This window comes from Mobula birostris, chromosome 11 (genome assembly GCF_030028105.1).
Source record: "Mobula birostris isolate sMobBir1 chromosome 11, sMobBir1.hap1, whole genome shotgun sequence".
Taxonomy (NCBI): Eukaryota; Metazoa; Chordata; class Chondrichthyes; order Myliobatiformes; family Myliobatidae; genus Mobula; species Mobula birostris.
The window spans coordinates 6,658,721-6,679,755 of NC_092380.1; the positions used below are offsets into that span (position 1 = coordinate 6,658,721).

Sequence of the window (21,035 nt, forward strand, 5' to 3'; positions counted from 1 at the left end):
TCCATTTTTCTCTATTATAATGTATTGTACTGCTGCCGCAAAGTTAACAAATTTCACAACATATGCTAATGATATTAAAACTGATTTTGATTCTTTGCATCCCCCTGTAATGCCAAGGAGAGAGTAGGTTCTGCAGAGTGAGCAGCCAGCAAAAAACCCCTACACCTCATCTCTATAGGCTCGCATCATGCCCTCCAAGTCTGTCTCTGGCTGGCACTACTCTGCCGGCTAAAATTTAACTTTTACTGTTTGTTTTATTTGCGAGTACTTTCTCTTATTTTCCCTTTGTGTAACTTTCCAGAGGCCTCCGAATGCTTTTGTTGTCTTGCTTTACTCCCAAGGCATGTTTCAAGTAAAGGAATGCAAATAATTTATTTAGGTATTGATTTAGAATCCTGGCCGTGTTATTATTATTAACTTTAATTTCACCATCTGAGTACAATTACGTTATATAATAATTTTGCATTTATATTTCCATGCGATGGGCACGTGGCCAAGTGGTTAAGGCATTGGACTAGCAACCTGAAGATCATGAGTTCGAGCCCCAGCCGAGGGAACGTGTTGTGTCCTTGAGCAAGGCACTTAATCACACATTGTTCTGTGATGACACTGGTGCCAAGCTGGGTCCTAATGCCCTTCCCTTGGACAACATCGGTGTCGCGGAGAGGGGAGACTTGCAGCATGGGCAACTGCTGGTCTTACATACAACCTTGCCCAGGCCTGTGCCCTGGAGAGTGAAGACTTTCCAGGCATAGATCCATGGTCTTGCAAGACTAACGGATGCCTTTTTATTTCCATGCCAGACTTAGAATCAATAATTCATTCTCATTAATTCATTTTCCTAAAAATCTTCACTCATCACAACTCTGAATTGACTCCACAATCTAGACTCACTTTCAATGACTGAATAACTCAATTTTATTTTTTAAAAATTTTACTTATTATTTTACTTCTACAACTTACTTTGTTTTGCACATTGGTTGCTTAACAGTTTTTGTTTATTTCTATTGTATTTTATTTTCCTGCAAAAAGCTTGCATGAAAATTAAGCTCAAGGTAGTATATGGTAACATTTTGACGCTTACTGCAGCAAAAACAACCCCCTCCCCGTGCCTAAATGAAATTCTTATTTGCATGACGATACAAAGCTTCTTTTTTTTTGGGGGGGGGGAGGGCAGGAATTTGCTCAAATCGTGTGTTAAGTAAGTGCAAAGACAGGCAACTTCGCGCTGTTGCGAGAGTGGCTCTTTGCAACGTGTCTCCCAGAAGTTCCACGGTAAATTCTGCGGCGGCTCGCCCTGGAGCTCAACAGCGACGCCCGCGGCCGCCCGCGGAAGTGCGTGGGAGTGGCAGAAAAATGCAAGCGCCGATGCTGCCGATGCAAATATTTAGCAAATGGTAAGTGTTGAAAATAACGTGCAGTCTTGTGGGACCCAAACTACACTATCTCAGAGGCACTCCGTGTGAATTAAAAATGATTTTAAGTTAGAATTGAAAATAAACGCGTTATTAATACTAGCAAAGTAAAATTAATGCAATGTGCACCTTATTATTAATGTTATCAAACGTCGGGACAACGAAGCGCCTGGTTCGCTGCAAAACGGCTGAAGCTGAAACGGTGCTGACCGGAAATGTAAATAAAGGAGATTTAGTAAACTGTAGTGTTCAAGATAACGTCTTCAGGCAGTGTTTTAGGACCTAAATTACATTTATTCTCAGTATTCCGTGCACAGATTTTAAAAGGCATTAAAATTACTTTGAGTTCGGGAATTAATTGAACATAGATGCGTAATGAGTAATGTAAAACCTATGCAATATGCACCTTATTATTAACGTTATCAAAAGTCGGGAAAACCAAGCGCCTGCTTCGCTGCAAAACGGCCGACGCTGAAAATCTCATTGACCGGGCTGCTATGCAAATCAGCGCCCAATGTATTTACATACCACGCCCCCCCGGCCAATTGTCCTGCGGTAGCGCTCCCGGTTGAATTTGAATATCAACGCGCCATGATCTGCATACGATCCAGCCCACTACACGGCGGCCGTTGATTGGCAGTGAGATGCCTAATGACTTGCATGCGAAGCTTGCCTTATCTGCATATCAGCGTCCAGCTTGGCCAAGTGTTTCGGCACTAACGGTGGGGGGGAGCTCCTGTCGGACGGATAATAAAAGTAAAAATGAACACTGGTGTGCAGTGAATACATTGAGGGAAGCCGGAGGGGGTGGACACTCGGGAACATGTTATTGATTTCTGGAGAGCGAGTATAGGGCTCATTTGCATACTCGCCACGCGCAGCCGCCATCTTTGTTATGAGGGGGCGGGCGGCGGCGGCTCTGGCGGACAGACGGCGGGGCTGCAAGAGGGCAAAAAGGCGGGTTCGTCGGTTTGGGGGGGAAAGGGAGGGCTAGGTAAGAGCGAACTGATGAGACGGCGCCTGAACCCGTCGCACAGGTAAGCCCGCGTTAAGCTGTGCGGAACGAGTCCCCTTTTTTCCCGTGTGTGTGTTTTGTGTAATCCTTCGCGCTCCCTGCCTGGCTCTCGTTGGTGCGTGGTGTTTCCGCCCCTGCGGGGCGGCCCGGGTGGACCCGCGCCGGCGCGCGCGGCTGCACTGGAGCTGCATGGCTGCTGCACGAGACCGCCGGTGCGACTGCGCATGCGCGTGGCGCTCCCAGCCAAACCACACGCTCTGACCGTGGTGGTTGCGGGATTTTTCACCCCCCCCCCTTCAAACTGCAAGTGTGGCGACCTCGCTAGATGCTTCACGGCAAGGTAGGTCTAACTCTGATTTATATTGATCCAAAAGACACATTGAAATTATTTTCTCTTGAACCATGCAGATAGATTTCCCCCCCCCTGAAGTTTGCAGAGTTCAGCTTTATTTCCCTTCCCTCCCCACCAACGTGGGCACACTTCTCCTTAGGGGGAAGAAGACAACAAATGAATGCATGCAGCTGTTGCTGCACTTCCTTTCCTGCTGCATTGTTGTAGCTGCAATCCATATTTAGAATTCTACATCGTCTGCCCATGTGTGCTTGTGAGCAGGTGATTTTTAACAAAGAGTGTTTGCACAGTGCAGTTAGATTTGACTTGATGCATCAGTGTTAATAATTTATTGATTTTGCAATTTTGAATGTTCATATGCACCCGAATGGACTGCATGCCTGTTGCTGCCCATGAAATACATGTCCTGGGGGAATACTTACCTAATTTTTGATTATCTTTCACTCACTAGTTCCAGTAAAAAAATTCTGAACAGCATGAAAACCTGTGTTGTACAGTACCTCATTTGTGGGAATACATCTGATATGGGTCATTTGAGAAATTGACTCTGATCTGCACAACCTTATGTATATTTTATGAAATAAAGTATATGCATGTGGCGAGAGAAACAAAAAATCTGATTCTTTTACTGAATGTTAAATTTGATCAGTTATTCCTGCTGTTGGTTTTTAATCTTGCAAATCTCTCGAGATTAATCCAAATCCCTTGTGTGGCAAATATTTAAAAAATCCCTCACTCATCCAAAAGAAGTCTCTCCGAGATGTACAACTGACATTTTTTTGAGGAGTTTGGGTTCTGCTCAGTGCCACAATCTTCGGGAAATTAAAACTATATCACAGCATTGAACCATTTTTAATTTTTATGCTGTTTTTCCCAAATATTGCCGTAAATGTGATAAAAATCTGAAATAAAAATATGCCTTTTACTGACCTGAGATGGTAACTGTGAAAGGTTTTTGAAGAATGACGTCTAAGGTGAATTCACTGCTTAAATACAATGGTCCACTTTTACAGATACTGGTGAAATTGGTGTTTACAGCAATTTTTCACGTTGATTATCACCTGACTGTACTCATAAAGTAACATAGCGTTTCAAGATTGTTTAGTGTCATTTCCAGTAGACAAGTATCTGGAGAATAAAGTAATTGTTACTCCAGATCCATTGTGGCACCAAAAAAAACCCACAGAAGATGAAGAATGCAATAATAAAAAAAGCACAATAAATATATAAATACATATACATGTAATAGCTTACATACACTCAATATCCATAAAGTGACGCTAGGCACAGGAGTGTCTATACATAAGGTGACTGACAGGATATGAAAAAGTAGTGGTAGTTGTGGGTGTGATGGGGTGGGTTAGTGGGTGGAGCTGTTGATCAGACATACTGCTTGGGGAAAGTAACTTTTTGACCTGGTGGCCCTGGCACGGAGCTACGTGGCCTCCCTGATGGGAGTGGGACAACAATCATTGAACAGGGTGGATGGGATCCTTCATGATGTTAGTGGCCCTTTCTGTATGTATGTTACACATTTTAAAACATTAATTTGTGTTGATCTACCAACTGTGAAGGAATGTTGTGAAATTGAATTAATTACATCTGGAAATTTGTGCGTTTGGCCCACAGTTTTTGAATAGAAGGAACTTGAAGGCCATTGAGCTCAAGTAACATTTTCTCAAAGTGCAGTCATTTTCTGAACTTTGGCCCCTTTTTCTCCAGTTTTCTCTGCAGATGATTGTGATAAAGGTATTTATTTGTTCTTCACCTCAATGAATTGAGTGAGCAGAGAGTCAGAGATGGGTAATGAATATTGCCTTGCTTCTGTTACTATTATCTCCCAAAAAGGTAAAGGATTCATATAAAGTTTGCTGACGGCGCACCCAGTTTGAAGGCATCTGAAATTGCATAATAATTATGTTCAGCGGTACTTGTCAAAGGAAAAAAGGGACAACTTGTTCCAATCTTTTGGTGTGCCTGTGAATCTTCTTGTACCTGCCATTGATGCCATATAAGTGTAAACCCTGTTCATGATGACTGTACTGGCATAGTTCTAACATCTTCATTGCAGTCTGCTGGGACTAAACTGATGATCCCTTATGTCAGCTGAATTAAGAGTTTGAATTCGTGGTTTTCCATTGTCTTGAGAAAGAAGAGGTAATTCTCAATCTGAGAGGCTGCTATATGGAGAATATGAAGACAACTCCAGAATTGTGACTGGGAAGGGCCTGAGATGTAAACTGGAACAAGCAGGGAATCTACAGCCACACCAATAAGCTTGCTTATTTTAATTGCAGTGTTTGGGTAAAATACCATAAGCCTGTTTCACTTGCAACTGGATCCAAGACCTGAAAGATCTGATTTTTGTGTGGTATCAAGCTACTGGAAATGATCGAATAAGGGACAAAATCCCTTAATTCTCCTTCCAAAACCTCCTGTTTGTAAATTTGATTTACAAGATATTAAAGATTTTTAAATACTAAAATCATAAGAATTCCTTCTAAAGGTAGCTGAGTGATGAGGCTACTTTGCCAGGTAGCAAAATATGACTTTCTTTGAAGCCTGGAAGTTCTGGAATTTTTTTTACTCTACTTTCTCATTTATAAAGTCTATTGAAATCCTTTTCCTTCCCAAGCTTTTTGTTGCTCAACTAAAATCAACAAAGCTCAGTGTAAGGTTTTGTTTGTCACTTCAGTGCAGCATTTCGTGCACTGTACCCTCTTAACATAAGAGAAACAAGGAGTAGACTGTATACTATTCGATATCTTCGCTGTTTCTTTATCTGAAGTCCCCATCCCTGCCTGATTCCATATTTTATTGCTTTAGAATCCAAAAACCAATTGGAAGTAGTCAATAATTGATGACTGAATATCCAGGACCGTCTTGGAGGAGAACTCCAACTATTTTTGTGCCTCTGAAGAAATGTTTCATCTCAGTCCAAAATGGCTATTTATCCTGAGATTGTACTTCCTATTTAGAGGCAAGAGGAGTGGCTGCTTTACCCATCCTGTTAATTTTTTTTTAGAAGTGGGTGCTTCACAGAAGTGGCCTTTCATTCTTTGAAGTTCATGCCCATCATCATCATCATCATCTTCAAAGTGCAGTTGTCTCATTCGGATGCTCCTTTCATTGCATTATCCTTTGAAATGGAAGCTAAAATGATGCATGGGTCTATCCAAGTGTGGTTTGTGCAAATCCTGTACGGGCGTAACAATGCATCAATCTGGCCACCAGTTTCTTTGCAGTGGAGATCAACGTGCCATTTGCCTTCCTAATGAATTGCTGTACGTATTAGTGTTATGGACACGGACAGCAGAATTCCTCTTGATTGCTAAGCTTCTTGAAACTTCATTCTTCTGAAACTTTTTAATATCAAGTTTCCTTCTTTTGACTCCACCTACCATCACCTTCTCCGCAGACTTTGCACCTCCTCACAACTCGCGTTTATAGTGAGCAAATGTGAGAGACGTATTATATCTGATACAGCATAGGATGGTTTTCCAGTGTCATCAGAATTTGCTGCTTTCTGCATTTTAAGATCTCCTCTTTAATATGTCTTTTAATCCAAAGGAACCCATAACTCGTTATACTTTACAGTTCATTTCTGAATTTCCCTTGAAATATGTGTGCCTCATCCATACTTCCAGGCCTCGCTTTTTACATCTGAATTGACATTGCATTATATTTGTCTTTCTCTATTTTAGATGTAGAACTGAGGTAAACCTGGGCCGGCTGGTGGCGCAACGACATCGGCGCCGGACCCGGGAGCGGAGGTTCCCGAGTTCGAAACTAGTCAGGTCCGCTCCCGAGTGCACTTTCCATCCGTGCTGGATTGAGTGTCGAGATTGCAACTCGACTTCGTAAAAAAACAAAAGGGAAAATACTGTAAAATCAGTGTGAGGAATGGCACGCCACACAGTCTCTCTCTCTCTCTCTCTCTCTCTCTCTCCGCCTTGTAAAAAGCCATGAAAAATCCATCATCATGGACACACGCACGGACACGCAGACACACACACACACGCAGGCACACGCCAAAAAAAAAGAGCTGAGGTAAACCCCAGCTCTTTATTTACAGCAAGATGGAAGTATCAGCATATTGCTATTGAGGTTGCAGAAGAGCTATAAGGTTACTTTTCTCAGCTTTCTTTGCAATGTCTTCCATCTAGGTTGACAGCAGTGTTTCACAAAGAATGAGCCTGCTGCCTCAGGTGGGTATCCAACTTGCTGTGGTCTTACAGTCTTATTCCGACACAGGGAATTCCATTATTTGGCTATAAATGCAGGAGGTAAATATGATATAGTTGACTGGATGTAATGAATTTGAACAATAATCCCTGTTGAACTTTTAAAATTTCCTTGGTGTAGATTATTCTGGTTGATGCATATTGTTGCCTTTCTAATGTTCTTTCTTTATAAAGGGCATTACAATGCAAGCAGCTACTGGCAACCATTGCTCAGTGATGTTAGCACACATGCAGAAACTGCATATAAGCCTGATATTTATTGGATATGCTTGGAGAAATCACCATTCCATTGTTGTTTTGCACTTCTCTAGTTGATCCAAACTTACATGACCGTCACCTCTTGAATCATATTTGACATTTTGCTTCAGTTGAGCATACAAGGATTTGAGTCGAACTTTCTTTCAATAGAAATTCTAGTAACGTCAGCAAACAAACAACTTCAATGATTTCACAATGGTCACTGTTATGTATGGGTGGAGCAAGAATGATGAGTAGTTGGTTAAATGTTTTTACTGAGTCATCTCAGTAATTGTACATGCTGGACAACTTGCAAAATGGGAGTGATGGACCTGAGCCCACCTGCCAAGACAAAAAAAAGTGTGCATTTGAAAGTCTGTGAAAAGGAGACCCAGTTGATTAATGCCGCACACATACTTGCCATGTTCTCACAATCGACCTGATACAGTGCTGTCTGTTTTGCTTTTTAATCCTAATTCCCCCCGGTCCTCACCTGATCACTTTTTTTTCTCCCCCTTACCATCTTCAAACTCAGGTTTTCTATGTGCACTTCATGTGCTGTAGTGTGGTATTAATATTTTGAAAATGGTGTGAAATCACTCTACTGAGCTCTCCATGAACTGCATCTGAAAAGAAAAATTTCAGTGGTTGAAATGTATCTTTTGAATAAAATATGTCAATTTTTTTTCATATAAAGAGGTGCCTGGGACTTGCTGAAGGAATTTGCTTTAAAAGCAGATATCATGGGGACTAACAATATTTTAACTTTCATGAAATCTCCCACAACAAATCCCTGTACTATGATTTGAATGTTGCTATAATTTTATATAGATTTAATCTTTTAATATCATTTTCTTTATTAGCAATTTCATTTGCGTTTAAGTTATTGAAACTGACTTCACAACTGTCACACTGTTTTGAATTTGGTTATTGTGAAGTAGAGTTTGGGATTCTCAAACGATTGCCTGCCATATGCATGTAGTGTGATCCTTGATTTATTGAATATCTACTTCTTTGCGTCCTGTATTTTGTTTGAAACCTATTACCATGGAAATGTGTGTAATATAAAATTAAAGAAAATGTATACATAAGTAATATACCAATTAAAGTTTGTTTGAAACAAAATTGTTTTACAATTTTTGGCACTGGATAGATTTGTATCAGTACCCTTAAATCCTTTTTAGGCTATTTCAGGGCAAAATTATGTTACGCCTGAGTCATTGTTATTTGAAAGTACACATCATGGGTTCAGCACCAGTTGATAACGTCCTGACATTGATAAATATATTAGTGAGCTTGCTCTTTCTGATGGTCATCACATTTACTCCATTTACAATCTAATACTGTTGAGAAATAATCAGACATCATATGGCCAGAAGTAGGAAGATCATTAGTTTAACATGTGGCTAAGGAGTTGGTGCAGGAGGGAGGGTTTTAGTTTTTTGGATCATTGGGTTCTCTTCCAGGGAAGGTTGGACCTGTACAACGGAAACAGTTTGCACTTGAACGGGAGGGGGACTGATATATGAGTGGGAAGGTTTACTAGTGCTGCACGGGTGGTTTAAACTAAAGTTGCAGGGGGATGGGTACAGAGCACTATACAGATAATGGAGTGGTTGTGGAGAAAGATGTTAAGCTTACATACAAGGTCAGGAATCAAAAGGTTGAGCAAGGTGGGATTAATTTTCTGAGCTGCGTATATTTCATTGCAAGGAGTATTGTAGAATGGATCAGCACGTGGAATTATGACATTGTAGTCATTAGTGAGACCTGGTTGCAGGAGGGGCAGGACTGGCAGGATTCAGTTGTTATAGATGTTACAGTGAGAGGGGGGACATTACTATTCAGAGAAAATGTCACCACAGTCCTCAGTCAGGACAAACTGCAGAGGCTTTATGGTTATAATTGAGGAATAAGAAAGGTATGGCCATGTTAATTGGATTACAGTATAGACCACCCAACAGTCAGTGGGATTTAGAGGAGCAGATTCATAGAGATATTGCAGACAGTTACAGGAAACATAAGGTAATGATAGTAGGTGATTTTCATTTTCCACATTGATTGGGACTCCCATATTTTAAAAGGGTTAGATGGAAAGAGCTTGTCATATGTGATCAGAAAGTTTCCTGATGGTAGTCTTCCCTTGGAAAGTTTCTAAGGAAGACTTTCAAAGCTTGCAGCAGGATCTGGACCAGATTGAAAAATGGCAGGTAGAATTTAATGCAGTCAATTGTGAGATGTTGCACGTTGGGAGGACCAGCTAGGGTAGGTCTTTAACGGTGAGTGGTAGGGCACTGAGGAGTGCAATTTTTGGGAATACAGATCCATAATTCCTTGAAAGTGTCGTTAACAGTAGATGGGGTCATAAGAAAGCTTTTGGCACATTAGCTTTCAAAAATTAATATATTGAGTACGGAAGTTAGGAAGTTTTGTTGAAATTGTATAAGATGTTGGTGAGACCTAATTTGGAGTTTTGTGTGGAGATTTGGTCACCAACCTTTTCGAAAGATGTAAACAAGATTGAAAGAGTACAGAGAATGTTTATAAGGGTGTTACAGGGACTTGAGGACATGAGTTATAAATAAAGGTTGAATAGAGTAGGACTTTATTTCCTAGAACCTAGAAAATTGAGGGGAGATTTGATAGAGGTATACAAAATTATGAGGGTTATAGACAGGGTAAATGCATGCAAGCTTCTTCCACTGAGGTTGGGTGAGTCTACAACTGTGGGTCATGGGTTAAGGGTGAAAGGTGAAATGTTTAAAGGGGACATGAGTGGGGGACTTCACTCAGAAGGTAGTGAGAGTGTGGAACAGGCTGCCAGCGCAAATGGTGGATGCGGGGTCAATTTCAATATTTAAGACATTTGGAAAGGTATGAGAGGGATACGGAGGGTTGTAGTCCAGGTGCTGGTCAATTGAACTCAGTAGAGTTATGGTTCAGCACAAACTAGATATGCCAAAGGGCCTGGTATAGTGTAGTATAGTGGTTCTATACGGTAATGTTCTATGACTCTGACTACTTTTTTTTCCAACATTGCATTCTTCATATTCAGCTCTCATTGACGTCTTTCCATTTTTGAACACATTTCAGTACATGCAGGTAAATCTTGCTCTTTGTAAGAGCATAATTGGGTAATGAGACGTGACCTGCCTGTTGCTTTAGCTCTGTGGTCAGATGAGAGAGGTTTTCCCATTTTGCTATGGCATGTTAAGTTGGAGACTTGGGAGAGATTGTGAGTTGAGACCTTCCTGTGATCTATCCCAGTTCTGCTTTTGCATGATGCTTGTCTCAGTGATGTCCATTATGACTCCAGAAATGAGTTCTCAAATATGGAGCTGCCTTGGGTGGTTGCATGTGTTTTTCGAATGGAATCTTCAGTGATGTCTTAGTTGATTTAAGGCATATAGATCACAAACTGTATGTTATTCAACGTTCTTGTGGCAAATGACAAAGTCTTGGTAGGGTGGAGTCCCAATTTTGATTTTTACAAACTTGCAAGTGATATAGTAAACACAAGAGATTCTGCACGTTCTGGAAATCTAGATGAAGGGTCTCAGCCCGAAATGTCAACTGTTTGTTCCTTTCCACAGATGCTGTGCTGCCTGACCCGCTGAGTTCCTCTCAGTATTTTGCACGTGTTACTAAATTATGTAGTACCAGAGGCCAAGGTGTATTCTCTATGGGTCTTGAATGCACAGTCATGGATTACAGAAGTAAACTTGATTTATTCAATAGCCTTTGAATGACTAACCTATGTCTCGTTTGGATTTTTTTGAAGTTGATTGGTAGTAAACAGGTAATGAACAGTGTCACTTTCCTGTACTAAACCACATCCCTTAATTCAAAAGTATGTCAATCTACTGTATCTCTTGAATATGTTCAATTATTGAGCCTCCTTTGTGTGCTTGGGTGGAGAATGTCAAACATTCCTTATGAGAAATTTCTTATTTCTCATCTATCCAGAATAGCCAGCCAGTTATGTCCAGACCTTAAGCCCTGGTTCTAGACACACTGCCGGGGAAAACGTACTTGTATCTGTCTTCATAAGTTCCATTAAGAGGCTTGTATCTTTTAGTGAGATCAGTTTCTTGTCTTCATAAATTCACGAGCTCAGGCCTAAACTGGTTCAAAGAATAATAATCCTGTCTCAATAATCAATTTGTATAATGAAAATACTGTACTTTAGCCATTCCTACTGTTTTTAATAACACATTTGGGCAATGGAAAAGGAATGGTGCAGAAAAGGTCAAAATGACTAATCTTAGTGTGAATCGGTTAGTATCTTACCCTCCAATGTTATCACACCAAAGTCCTTGTTACACTATAAAATAACATAATCCCAGGAAGGCAAGCTATAAATGAGTATTTCAGAAGGACTCCTGTTTATCCAGTCTATTGACTCTTCAAAGAATTCACTAAGAAAGCACAAGTAGTATGTACGATACAAAGCTTTCAGATGCTGTTCGGTAAGACTCCATGGAGGATGATATTAAGATACGGGCATATGATTGTAGGGTTTGGATCGCAAATTGGATTCAAATATGGCTGCAGAATTAAAACTTGTCCAGGGAATAGTTTTAGTCACAATAGACACTGCAGAAATTTTTAAAGGCTGTTAAACAAGGCTGTAAATGTTTTGTTATGGGAAGGGATTTGCAAGGCTGAAGTTGCTTTCTTTGGAATAAGGAGAGCTGAGGGGAGATTTTATTTGAGGTGTTGAACATCTTTGCAGGCCAAGGACAATAAATAGAAATATATAGCTGGATAGAAGGATATGAAGGAAATTGTGATCCGGGCATGTGAGATTCAGAAACATTTTTAACTGTTTTTAAAAGATGCCCATTTTTGCAGGGCTATGGGCTGAGACCTGGGAGATAAAATTAGCTAATTTCTGCTGTGCTATTTCTAGTCTCTAAAAGAGAAAGGCTCAAATTTATTGTAAAGAAGTGGTAACAAGATACTTTGACTGTTAAATTCCTTTAGTTTCTATGTGAATTTATGAAAGATGAAACAAATCTATTTTTTAAGGTTGTAACAAGCAGCGTAAATCAGGTAACCAATGCCTTTTTGAGCCAATGTTTGTACCTGTGCTTCCAGGAGGTTTCCAAGATTGTTAAGTAATATTAACCACCTTAGATTGAGGATCACAATGGCCTGGATGAAGATTGGTTGGTGGACAAACAGCAGAGGAGTAGTCAAAGGACCACATTTGGATTGGGAGGCCTGTGGCTATTGGGGTCCATCGGTGAAAGGTTGTGGAAACCCAGCAGTTCAGAATTTATTTCAATGCCGAGGGATTGAAAGTTGAAGGTGTTCAGAAGGACCTGAGTATCATTGTACGTGAATGGGAGGAAGTCACCATAGAGGTACAGCAAGCAAGAAAGCAGATGGTATCAGCTATTTGTTGTTGGAGGATTTGAGAGCAAGAGCGTAGGTTATTTACTCTAATTGTATAGGGACCTGGTGAGATTGCATCAGGAATATTTTGTACTAGTCTGGTCTTCTAACCCAAGGAAGAAAAACCCAGATGGGTTTTTACAGATTCTGTTTCCTCTTACTTGGCAAAAATAAATGTGTTGATGTGTAGGCTAATGGGGAATGTGAAAGGGAAATTGGGATTAGTGTATATGGGTGCCTGCTGGTTGTTGTGGCCTTGCTGGACTGAAGGGATCTCTTTCTATGCTACAAGAGATAAAATATGATAAAAGTATCAGATTGATTTTTGGGGTGTTAGGTTTGTTGTATGAGGTAATGCTAAGTAAATTGCTATTGTATGGTCTTAAATTTAGAGTGAGAAGTAATCTTATTCAAACATGCAGAATTCTTTATAGCTTTGACAAGGTAAATGTGGAATTGATTCTTTTTTCTTTGGCTGAGTTGTTCAGGGCGGTTGGCGACTGCCTCGAAATAAGACACTGGCTGTTCAGGGACGCTTCTTCTTTGCCCAGAGGCAGTGGAAATTTCTATTCATTAGAGTTCTGGAGGTTCTGTCACATGAGCATAATCAAGACAGATTGGTTGATTTCCTTTTATTACTGAAAGTCTATGGACGTACGGTTGCACAGAAAGATGACGCTCCCGTGGAATGTGTAGGTTTTCTCTAAGTCCTCCTGTTTCTTCCCACAGTCCAGGAATGTACCAGGTAGGTTAATTGGTCATTGTAAATTGTCCTGTGATTAGGGTAGCGTTAAATCAGGGTTGTTGGGGGTTGCTGGGCGGTGCAGCTCGAAGGGCCAGAAAGGCCTATTCCATGCTGTATCTCTTAAAAATAATAATTAAGCATCATCTTATGGAATTATATTTAATGCAGAAGGAAGTCAATTTGTTCTTTGTTTCCATGCTGGCATTTAGGGTGTAATACCATTAACCACTTTCCCTGTATTGTCGCAACTTTCTCTCTCTCCCTCCCTTTAATTCTCATTTGACCCTTTTTGCCATTAACTACATGAAGGGGTAATTTTCAGTAGCCATTTAAGAAACCAGTGCTTGTTTTGAAATTGGCAAGAAACCTGAGACCGTTGAGGAAATCAATGTAACCATGAAAATGAACGTAAACACCAAATGACAGCACCCAGAGTAAAGATCAAGCCCAGGTAGGTACCTGGAACTGTGCGGCCTTTGGAAGCAAGTACGAAAGCTAAATAGCCTACACAACTAATTCATGTTTGATAACGTTTGTAAATTTTAACATTTAGAACAAGTAACTCAAGAATGTGGGAGACTGTGCTATATAATAAGTTGCGTATAAGTTTCTGGTCACTGGATTAGTAGTAAATTTCAGTGAAGTTTTCGCTTTTTGGTTGGAAGGATAAGAAAATAAATGGGTTAGAGGAAATGATACAATCTGGGAATAATATTAAAAATTACACAAAAGATTAACACTATTTGATTGAATAGAAGTTTGCTATTGGTCATTAAAGCTAAAGATGGTTATACAAGTGGTGCCTACACATTAAGATCCCTTCTTTCCATTGAATGACACAGTTACAGAATTTGAGAACCTGATGAGTACATTGCTCATCTGTTTCCATGCTGTATGATTAGACCAAGTGACTGAAAAACTAACTTCTATTTGATTAAATTTCAAGATTCAAGCAAAAATGTAGGGTTCTTTCTGGATTCCACTATCAGGAAAAATTAGGGAGAAGTGCGGTGCCTTGGAAATATGTTCTTTCAAGTCAAAATCATGGAACATGCCACCCCCCCACCCCCCCCGCAGCATAGGAAGTACCTTCACCAGAACTGGTTCAAGAAAGTGACTTAGCTGCCCTCTCAAGTCACGTAAGAATGAGCAATAAATTTCTCTGTCTGTGACACTTGCGTCTTCTGAAATATTGCAAATTAACTTGTTTCTTTTAACTTTTGATTTGTATGATAGATTGATGCCTTTTTTTAAGTATTCACTCGTTAAAATAATATGTGTGAAGTATAGTAATCATGTTACTCAATAATGCACATTTAGTTGTCGCCGTCTCATTGAAACAGTTGACATGGAGCGTTTCTATTTCTAGAGGCCCCTTTTGGGTTTGAGTTTATTTGATATTTACAACTGTCGACGGCATTAATGGACTGTATTAATCTGCAACTATTTAAATATTAAATTTTACAAACTATAGCTAATATAACAGCTGTGCCATTTTGAAATGGAAAAAAAATATGCGGAGCAGTTTGCAAAATACCTTGATTAAACTTCTTGTGCAATGAAAATGGCTGATAGTTGGCATTGCTGAAGATTAATTTTGCAAAATAATCCTTTCTGCTATAGAATAGTGAGCAAAAGGCTGTATTAGTTTAACTCTGTAGTAATAATGAAAATCTTTCATTGCTGTGGCATTCCCCACTGGTCAGGAGAAATAGTGATTACACTGCAGTTAAATGCATCCTTTTGCATTCAGTTTGTGAATTGCATTGAGTGAAATAAAAATTTGGAACAGAAGAGCTTGAATATTCTAGTGTTTTTAAGTGCTTATTAAATTCAAGACTAACCAAAAATAAAGTAAGTGGGTAGTTTGGCCTCTCCCCATTTATGATGTGGGCCCCTGAGATAGTTCTCTGCAGTGCAGACAAGGCAGCCATTTTGTGCACTCTGCTGGTGCTCTGACTTCCTCCATTATACAAAGAGTTTAACAGCTGGAATCATGTGACTGGAAATCTCTTTAGAACCTTAGGTGCTTCCTTTCTCTACCTACTTTAATCTAGTCTGCTTCATGCATAAAAATGAGTGTGCAAGAGGATCTCTATTCTTGTAATTATCTCACAGGAAAGCTGTTAAAATCAAAAGTGTGCAATGTGATGTGTGTCATAATAGAGAGGGACGTTATATATATATTTTTTCATTTTCTGTGAATCTAATACCTTGAATATTTTTCATGGGTAGGTTTAATAAATATAGATTTTAGTCTCTACTTTGAAATTCCTAATGGTATGGATAAATGCCCGGGGGGGGGGAGGTTTGTGCAGTTTTTGGTAGTTTTCTGAAATCTGCAGCAAAAATTTATCATTTGCAATGTCTTCTTTTGTTTACAAAAGGAAAGGATAAAAATACTTTTGAGTAAATTTACTTTACATGCATCTATTTTATCAGACCCTCCCCCCCCATTCTAATAGAAAACTCGCTATTCAGTTTGACATTCATTTAAGATTTGTATTTCTTGGTGATCTGCTGTTGTGAAATGTGATCGTTAGTTATTATATCAATAATATTTCAACATTTATCTCACACAGACGACTAAAATCCCAAGACCTTCAGTGTTTTCACCAATGTCTTTCAGTTGACCTTGCAGCTTTCCAGTACAGTTTTCCATATTTGTTTGTCTCCAATTTTGCAATGAAACGTTAAACTCTTGTATCGCCCTTGATGCAGTAAGCTATCTGAAGTTGATTTTTTTTTGCTTTTGAGGTGTAACGGAGACCTGAACAGAATTCTTTTTTAAAAAAAGTGCATGGTTATCTCAAAGAATATCACATATAAAGGGAATGCGTGCATGTACAGAGGATAATGCACGTTGACCACAGTCTATATTTTACAATTGTTAAGATGTTCTCTGGGGTGCTGTGAACGTGATCTTTCTCACCAGTGAAATCCAGTGAAATGAAAAGCAGATTGTGCTGCTGGCTGTGTGCTTCATACAGTAAGAAGAAAATGCAACACAAAGGGGGAATGTAATAGTTTGAACTTCTAGATTTAAAATGTTAATGATTGTTGTGCCGGCGATGAGAGTATGATGTAGATGAGATTTAAGTTGGTTGGGGTGTCATTTGCCTTGATGATAGACCCTCAGATTACCTTGACAGGGTAACATTCTTAAGTTTTTTTTTAGAATTGTTTGATTTTAAAATGTCAAGATCTGAGATTTGATATTGGGGGCAGGAGGGGGGGAGGGGATCCCTATTTATTTTGGTATAATTGACTGTAAATGTGTTCAGACAAAAGTAATTTGGAAAAGATGGGAGTCATTCATATATTATGGTGCATGATATAGTCAATTAATGGGTTCAAGGGCTGAGACAGATCTTGCATTCTGGCAATTTCCTCCTGTATGTTCTTGAAGTGGGGCTTCTTTTGTTGTTTTTCCCCTCCCTCTGGTGCCTGGTGGTTCTAATAGCCGTCTGGCTCTCTCTGGCATCTTGGAATCTCTGGCCTGGATTGCCAGGAAGCAGCAAGTAAACTTGCACTGTAGAATCCTGTTTGCTAATTGCCTAGTGTGACTGACAGGCAGTTGACGTCAGTGTGGGGCCGCCTCTAGACACATCTGCTATGCTGTAGTTGCACACCCAACAATCAGAGCTTGCTGTCTGCTGGTAAGTCCTGTTGTTGTTATGTGGTTGTGTGCTTGCAGCTATCTGACTGTAGCAGGCAAAGAATATTGTGTAACATATATACACACATGCCCCAACGTTCACACCCACACCAAAGCTAAAGTGAATGAATCATTGAAGGGAGATGATGCAGGGTAGGAAACCATTTTCTAATAACTCTCTGTAGAGAAGTCACTGTAAGTGAGGATGAAGCTACAGTAACCTCAGCTGCTGTGTCTCGGCAACCTCAAAATGGCTGACATTTGTTGTGGCTGTTTTCCCCTCATGCAAAAATGCCTTGAGCAAGTTTCTGTGGTTTATTTAAGGAAGTGCAAATATCACTTATCAACTTTTATAAGCAGGTAAGCAATATTAAATATTTATTGCTTTTTATGTCTAACCAACATCAGACAGCTTTTCTCTCCTGTTGCTTTCAATGTTTTTTCTTTTTTTCAGATTTTCGAGTTTTTCTGCTAATTTTAAGCGTAAACTCTTAAATTTAAACAGTTATGTCCTGCTGATTGTATATCATGAATTTTTTTGCGATGTTTCTTGAAAAACTGTTTTGAATTTAGTCTACTGGAACCCTTAAGGAGGACCAAAATGGCTGCTAAATGGAGGTTCAGCGCCTACTTAATCAAAATTCTAGGATTTGGGACTATGAAAATGGCTGTTAAAATCAAGTGAAGACCGCTTAATGTGGTTGAGTGTTTATGTGAATTCACAGGACTTAACCCATTCTCAACTGGTGCACATCAGTATCTTGTTATTTCTCTCTGGTAAGTAATAACTGTGACCATATGGAAGGCTGGTGAGGGGATCGGCAATTACTGGTTTAGTCAATCATTACCAGACTGTATTCTGGTAAAGCTGTATTCTCTTTGTGTTGAATGGTGCAAAAGTGGGCTGTTCAGTAGTAGTTTATTTTGAAAAGGAATTTTCTGCAAATTTTGAAATCTAGACAGCTCCAGAACCAAGAATACTGTTGACTTTATGACGGATAGATGAATGATACTCTCCCATAGTTTTGCAGCCATCATAGGATTCTGAAGAGGGAGGGGTGGGATAGGTGATGGGAAGAAGGTGGCTGGTGAAAGTCACCCAGGATATGCCTCTTCTCATGGCTACCATCAAGGAGGTGGTACAGGAGCCTTGAAGACACACTCAGCGTTTCAGGAAGAGCTTCTTTCCTTGCGCCATCAGATTGCTTATTCCATCAGGATGGACAATGAACCCATGAACACTACCTCGTATCTTTTCCCTTCTTTCTGCACTACTTATTTAATTAAATTTTTTATATATACTTACTGTAATTTATTGTTATGTAATGCAGTTTACTGCTGCCGCAAAACAAATTTCACACCATGTGCCAGTGATAATAAATTTGATTCTTAATGTAGTTAACTCGTTTTAGTTTAGACTTATGTTTTAACTTTTTATTATATGTTGCAACCAATAAAGTCTTGTATTTAAATATTATACTAGAGTTTTAATGTTTGATTAATATTTTAGTCAGTAATTTTCTTAAACTAACTTTACCAGTTGACCACACTCACTTTTCATCTTGCATAATGATTATGCTGGTGCCAGATCCTCAACGCCGTCTTCAAAGCGCAATCTCTCTCAAGCTTCCAGGATCTTCTCATTTGAGTCTTCCTCTGTGATGTTCTTTCATCATGTGTTGCACAAATCATCCATAATACAAAGGCCTGGTCATCCATGAATGCTCAATGTTGCTTTTGTATTCTTTTTGAATAGACTCAATTTTTTTGGCTAGTAACCTTCCTCTCTATATTTGAATATTTTAGGGAATCCTTTGACATGCCTTCTGTTTTTCCAATGTTTTGTAGTATAGCCAAACACAATTTTTAAAATAACTTCTGGTGCTATTGAGTTTTCCTTTTCTTCATTCTCCATTCCAAAACAAAACACACTAAGAACCATTTTTAAAAATGTCAATTTGTATTTAGAATCTTCTAGAATGATTTGTAATACCATTGAGTACATTTGGTTTTATTTAGAAACTGGGAAATTTGGCTAAGGCAGTACGGTAAATGTACTCATTTAATGATAATTCATTGTTGACTCATAATTTCATATTCCAGTGCATGTTGACACCATCCACGGTCATTTGAATAACTACTGCAGAAAGCACATGTAGTGCCTGCAACATTCCATAATACTAATCAGGAGCTAAAGTTGGATATTTCTTTTGTCATTTTTCACAACAAATGTGTTTTTGATTCCTATTTATTGGCATTTTGATAGCCGTCCAAAGTAATAAATAAGCAAAGTGAAATTTCAAAGTAATAATTACATTTCTATTTTTATTCACCATTGATTTCAAATCAATAGTATTTTTGATTTTTGGAAAAACAGGTACGTAATAATACTTTGGTTTAGTGATACCAATTTAAAATAATGTAATTATCTTTTCAACATTAATGATATAGGATCCTTCAACTTTTCTGTTATCTACTTTAGGCTTTTACTTTAATGGAATGTTTCAATTTAAAATGCCATAATAACAATATAATTTTGCCATCTGTCAGATATTATCTAAAGCTGTAACATTTACTGGATGTTATTGTTAAAAGACAATGTACAATTAGGTTTTTGTACAGGTACAGTTGAAAGCTAGCCCCAGTATCCACTTAAGAGGCAGATTGCATATTATAGCTGTTAACACTTCCAAGTATTAAAATCAATGTTGGCATCAGATTTTAAATAAACCCACAAAACTGGTTAATTGGTAACATTTTCTAGAGGTCACCTTTGACCAGTCAAGTGGGATACAAGTACTTCATTAGTTATGATTGGCTGTATGATATCCTGGGTTAGGAATTTGTGCTCCTTTTTTTTTAAAAGATGTATTTTTGGACTGCTGCAGTAGTTTTTACTAAATTTTTAACAATGACTTGTTTTCTGGAATCGCATTCTTTGCAATTGCATTTGTCATCCATAAGGCAGAACTTCACATCTTGATTTGCCTCTGGCTGGAGTGTTTATTAACAAATATCTCGCTTATACTCATCTCACTTGATGAATATAAGCACAGATTTTAGTCACTTAACATCTCGTTTGAATTAAGATTTAAAGTTGCTAGTGTTGATTTATACCCATGTGAGTGTAAAATGCTCTAATTTTCATAAATATCAGTTGACTTTCCCAAGCCAAATCACCCAGTAACTTCTCTGTTCGACTCCAGAAGCTTTGAAGATTGTTGAACAATCGGATCTTGTGAGAAAACCTCTAATCGTATGTTTATGCTATAAATTGTCTATTGAGTATAGTTCATGTACAGTTATTTTTCATAATTTTTGCTCAGGGTGTGTATAAAGTACAGCAAGGGGAAATGATTGTGTTTTACCTTTTGTATTCTGTGTGTCCAGGGATAAGAGAGAGGTGAAACAAAGGTCTGGATTATCATCTTATGAGCCAGACACATGCACAATATAACTGGAATTTCACGTGTGGGTATACTGGAGTAACGAGGTTTCTGTACTGATTAGAAAAAGGGAATAGATTTAATGAATAGATCCAAATAGACTGACAAGTAAAATGCTATCAGTAATGATTTTATTATTTTTATTCTAAAAAAAGAAACGGGTTGTTTGGAGAACATTTTTTGAAGAACTTCTAAATAATGTCCTAAAAGAACTGAGTTTCCTGTTAATAATTTTGTAATTGCATTGTTAGCCAGGTCTTTTGGCTATAAAAGATTACATACTTTGCATTTCTTGCCATACTGTACAAGCTTCAGACAAATTTAAGATGGAATATGTATTTTTCTTAGTGTATTCACTAATTGGCTAACAGGCATGTTTATGTATTTTGTTATATTAAGAACTGAGGAAAAGGAATACATTTTTTTCAGACTTCGTGCTTGCTTTTCATTTCTTGGGAAACTTATTTGATTAGACTAGAATAAATAGTATGCTTTTGAAGTTTTAAATTTCAAATTTATTTTA

At 38.7% G+C, this 21,035-nt stretch overlaps 1 protein-coding gene across 10 annotated transcripts in view; it reads left to right on the top strand.

Moving 5' to 3' along the window:
- The first annotated feature begins 1,344 nt into the window (after nt 1-1,344).
- The window catches only part of LOC140204772 (activating transcription factor 7-interacting protein 1-like), a 145,846-nt gene continuing 126,155 nt past the window's right edge, over nt 1,345-21,035 (top strand). For 2 of the 10 annotated variants that reach the window (XM_072271545.1, XM_072271544.1), the window contains exon 1: nt 2,197-2,452. In XM_072271545.1, the coding sequence (XP_072127646.1) occupies nt 2,424-2,452 (29 nt within the window). In that variant the 5' untranslated portion in view covers nt 2,197-2,423. The other 8 variants (XM_072271547.1, XM_072271542.1, XM_072271549.1 and 5 more) reach the window with 7 other exon arrangements.